Consider the following 1,896-nt stretch of genomic DNA (forward strand, 5'->3'; position numbering starts at 1 on the left):
TCCTGGCCAAAGACCAATGGCCGGGTTAAGTTCATCACATCAGGCAGACTGAAGGGACAACAATCAATGTTCATGCCAAACACCATCTGAAAACTTGAAGTTCAAAATTGCTGAGGGACGAATAGAAGTGAAATTACTGGGGGATTGAGGTTTAGCAACAGCTAATGGCAAAGCTTTCTATGGCTAAGCACTTAATTCGCGACAAGGACTTGAATAGCTAAATTGAAGTTCAATTTTCTTGTGGGAAGTGAAGCTTGTTCCCATCCCTGCTGGTGAGCTAGCACACACTCAACACATCAGATGATGCTGGAGCCGCCGCCGGAAGGCGGCTGTGGTGGAGCGCCAGAAGAGGGTAAAGCAGCAGCAGCGGCGGCCGCACTGCCTTGCTGTGTGTTCAGTGCAGCTGCAAGCGCGTCGTTAAGCCCCGCCGTGAGAGGGAGCAGCATGACTGATGGCGCTGATGGTGGTGGGGGTGGTGGTGCCGCCGCCTGAGGTGTTGCTGCTGCCTTGAGCTTCTCTTTGAGCTCCTTGTTGCGCTTCTTGAGCTTCTCTATCTTGCGCTTGAGGCGGCGCTTTTTCTTGGTCAGTTCTTCAACTAGCTGCTTGTTCTGGATATGGGCCTCCTCAGTTTGCTGCTTCCTCAACCTACACGCACATGCCACAAGATATGACCAAGATTTTCTTAGGAGCGTGATATACATACGATTTTGTTTCAAAAACATGATACATACGATGCGACAGAGGTAAGCTGATGACAGCAATAATATAACCCGTAAGCTAGAGACTTGTAGATGTAGTACTACTTTGTTTGTGATTGTGTTACCTGCATCTGCGGTTCAAGAACCAGACATCCACCTGCTTCAGCGTTATCTTGAGCCTCTCAGCCAAGGCCTCTTTCGAGCTCTGAAAAGTGTTTCATTTATTTCAAAAGTCATTAGCTAACTATCCATTCTGTTCACGTTGGACATAGTACGGGTGCATATGTGATCACAAACCACATATTAGTGGATGCTTTACTAGAACAGCATACTGGGAATGCATGATTTAGAAAAATGGAGATATTCTTCTGACCTAACCAAAAGAAATAGATGCATGCATAGTTACAGATGATTCTTTGAACATTTCATTGTCCAAAGACCTGAATGAAAAACGACACCATATGTACGTCTACACTTCAAACAGATCGAAATCTAAGTGCAAATAAATAAAAGATCTATCCAACCGAAAATTATGAAAGGACACCATATGTGTACTAATCTCTGGCCCAAGATCTATATATCCAACCGAGAATTATGAAACGTGAACTAGATCTATCACAGATAATGAAATTTCGTTCAAAAGAGATTCGACTCTCTGGATTGAAAACCGAACTTGCTAGTTAAGAAAATCGAACTCACCCTGTCTATGAAATTGTTTTGCTGAAAGGCTGCTTCCAGCTCGTCATTCTGCTCCTTTGAGAGCTTCCTGTAGAGCCTGCGTGTGATAAGTGACCCGCCACCGGCGGCATCACCCTCCACATCCACGCCTCTCATCGTCAGCACGTCCTCCGGCGCCTTTTCCCCGGCATGCGGCGGTGGGTGATTGATGGTCTTCAGGAGGTCCAGCTCAGTCGCGTTCTCGTCGTCGTTAGACCCGTTACCACCATCGTCGTCTGCATATTGCACAAACAACAGAAACGATCGATCATTTCGTGCTACACGATAATCGATCTGCCACTGCGGATCCTAAGACAAACGACTATATAAGCATATCTGTTTCGGTGGTGAGATGGAGATCGAATGATTTCTTTGCAAGCTTACTGGATTCAAATAATAAGGAGTTGAGGTCGATTCCTGTTGGGGTAGCAATGGTGAGCTCTAAGCCCGAACTGGACTCGCCGAGGCCCTTGAACTCCAT

General features: G+C 46.3%; 1 protein-coding gene across 1 annotated transcript; it reads right to left on the reverse strand.

The window, feature by feature from the left end:
- Positions 1 to 296: 296 nt before the first annotated feature.
- On the reverse strand, positions 297 to 1,896 carry LOC101785362 (homeobox-leucine zipper protein HOX3-like). The gene is made up of 4 exons (XM_004963517.1): positions 1,800 to 1,896; positions 1,398 to 1,651; positions 824 to 903; positions 297 to 645 (listed from the first exon to the last, which is right to left on the reverse strand). The coding sequence occupies exons 1-4, from the start codon at positions 1,894 to 1,896 to the stop codon at positions 297 to 299; spliced, it is 780 nt and encodes a 259-aa protein (XP_004963574.1).

Source organism: Setaria italica, chromosome III (genome assembly GCF_000263155.2).
Source record: "Setaria italica strain Yugu1 chromosome III, Setaria_italica_v2.0, whole genome shotgun sequence".
Lineage (NCBI taxonomy): Eukaryota > Viridiplantae > Streptophyta > Magnoliopsida > Poales > Poaceae > Setaria > Setaria italica.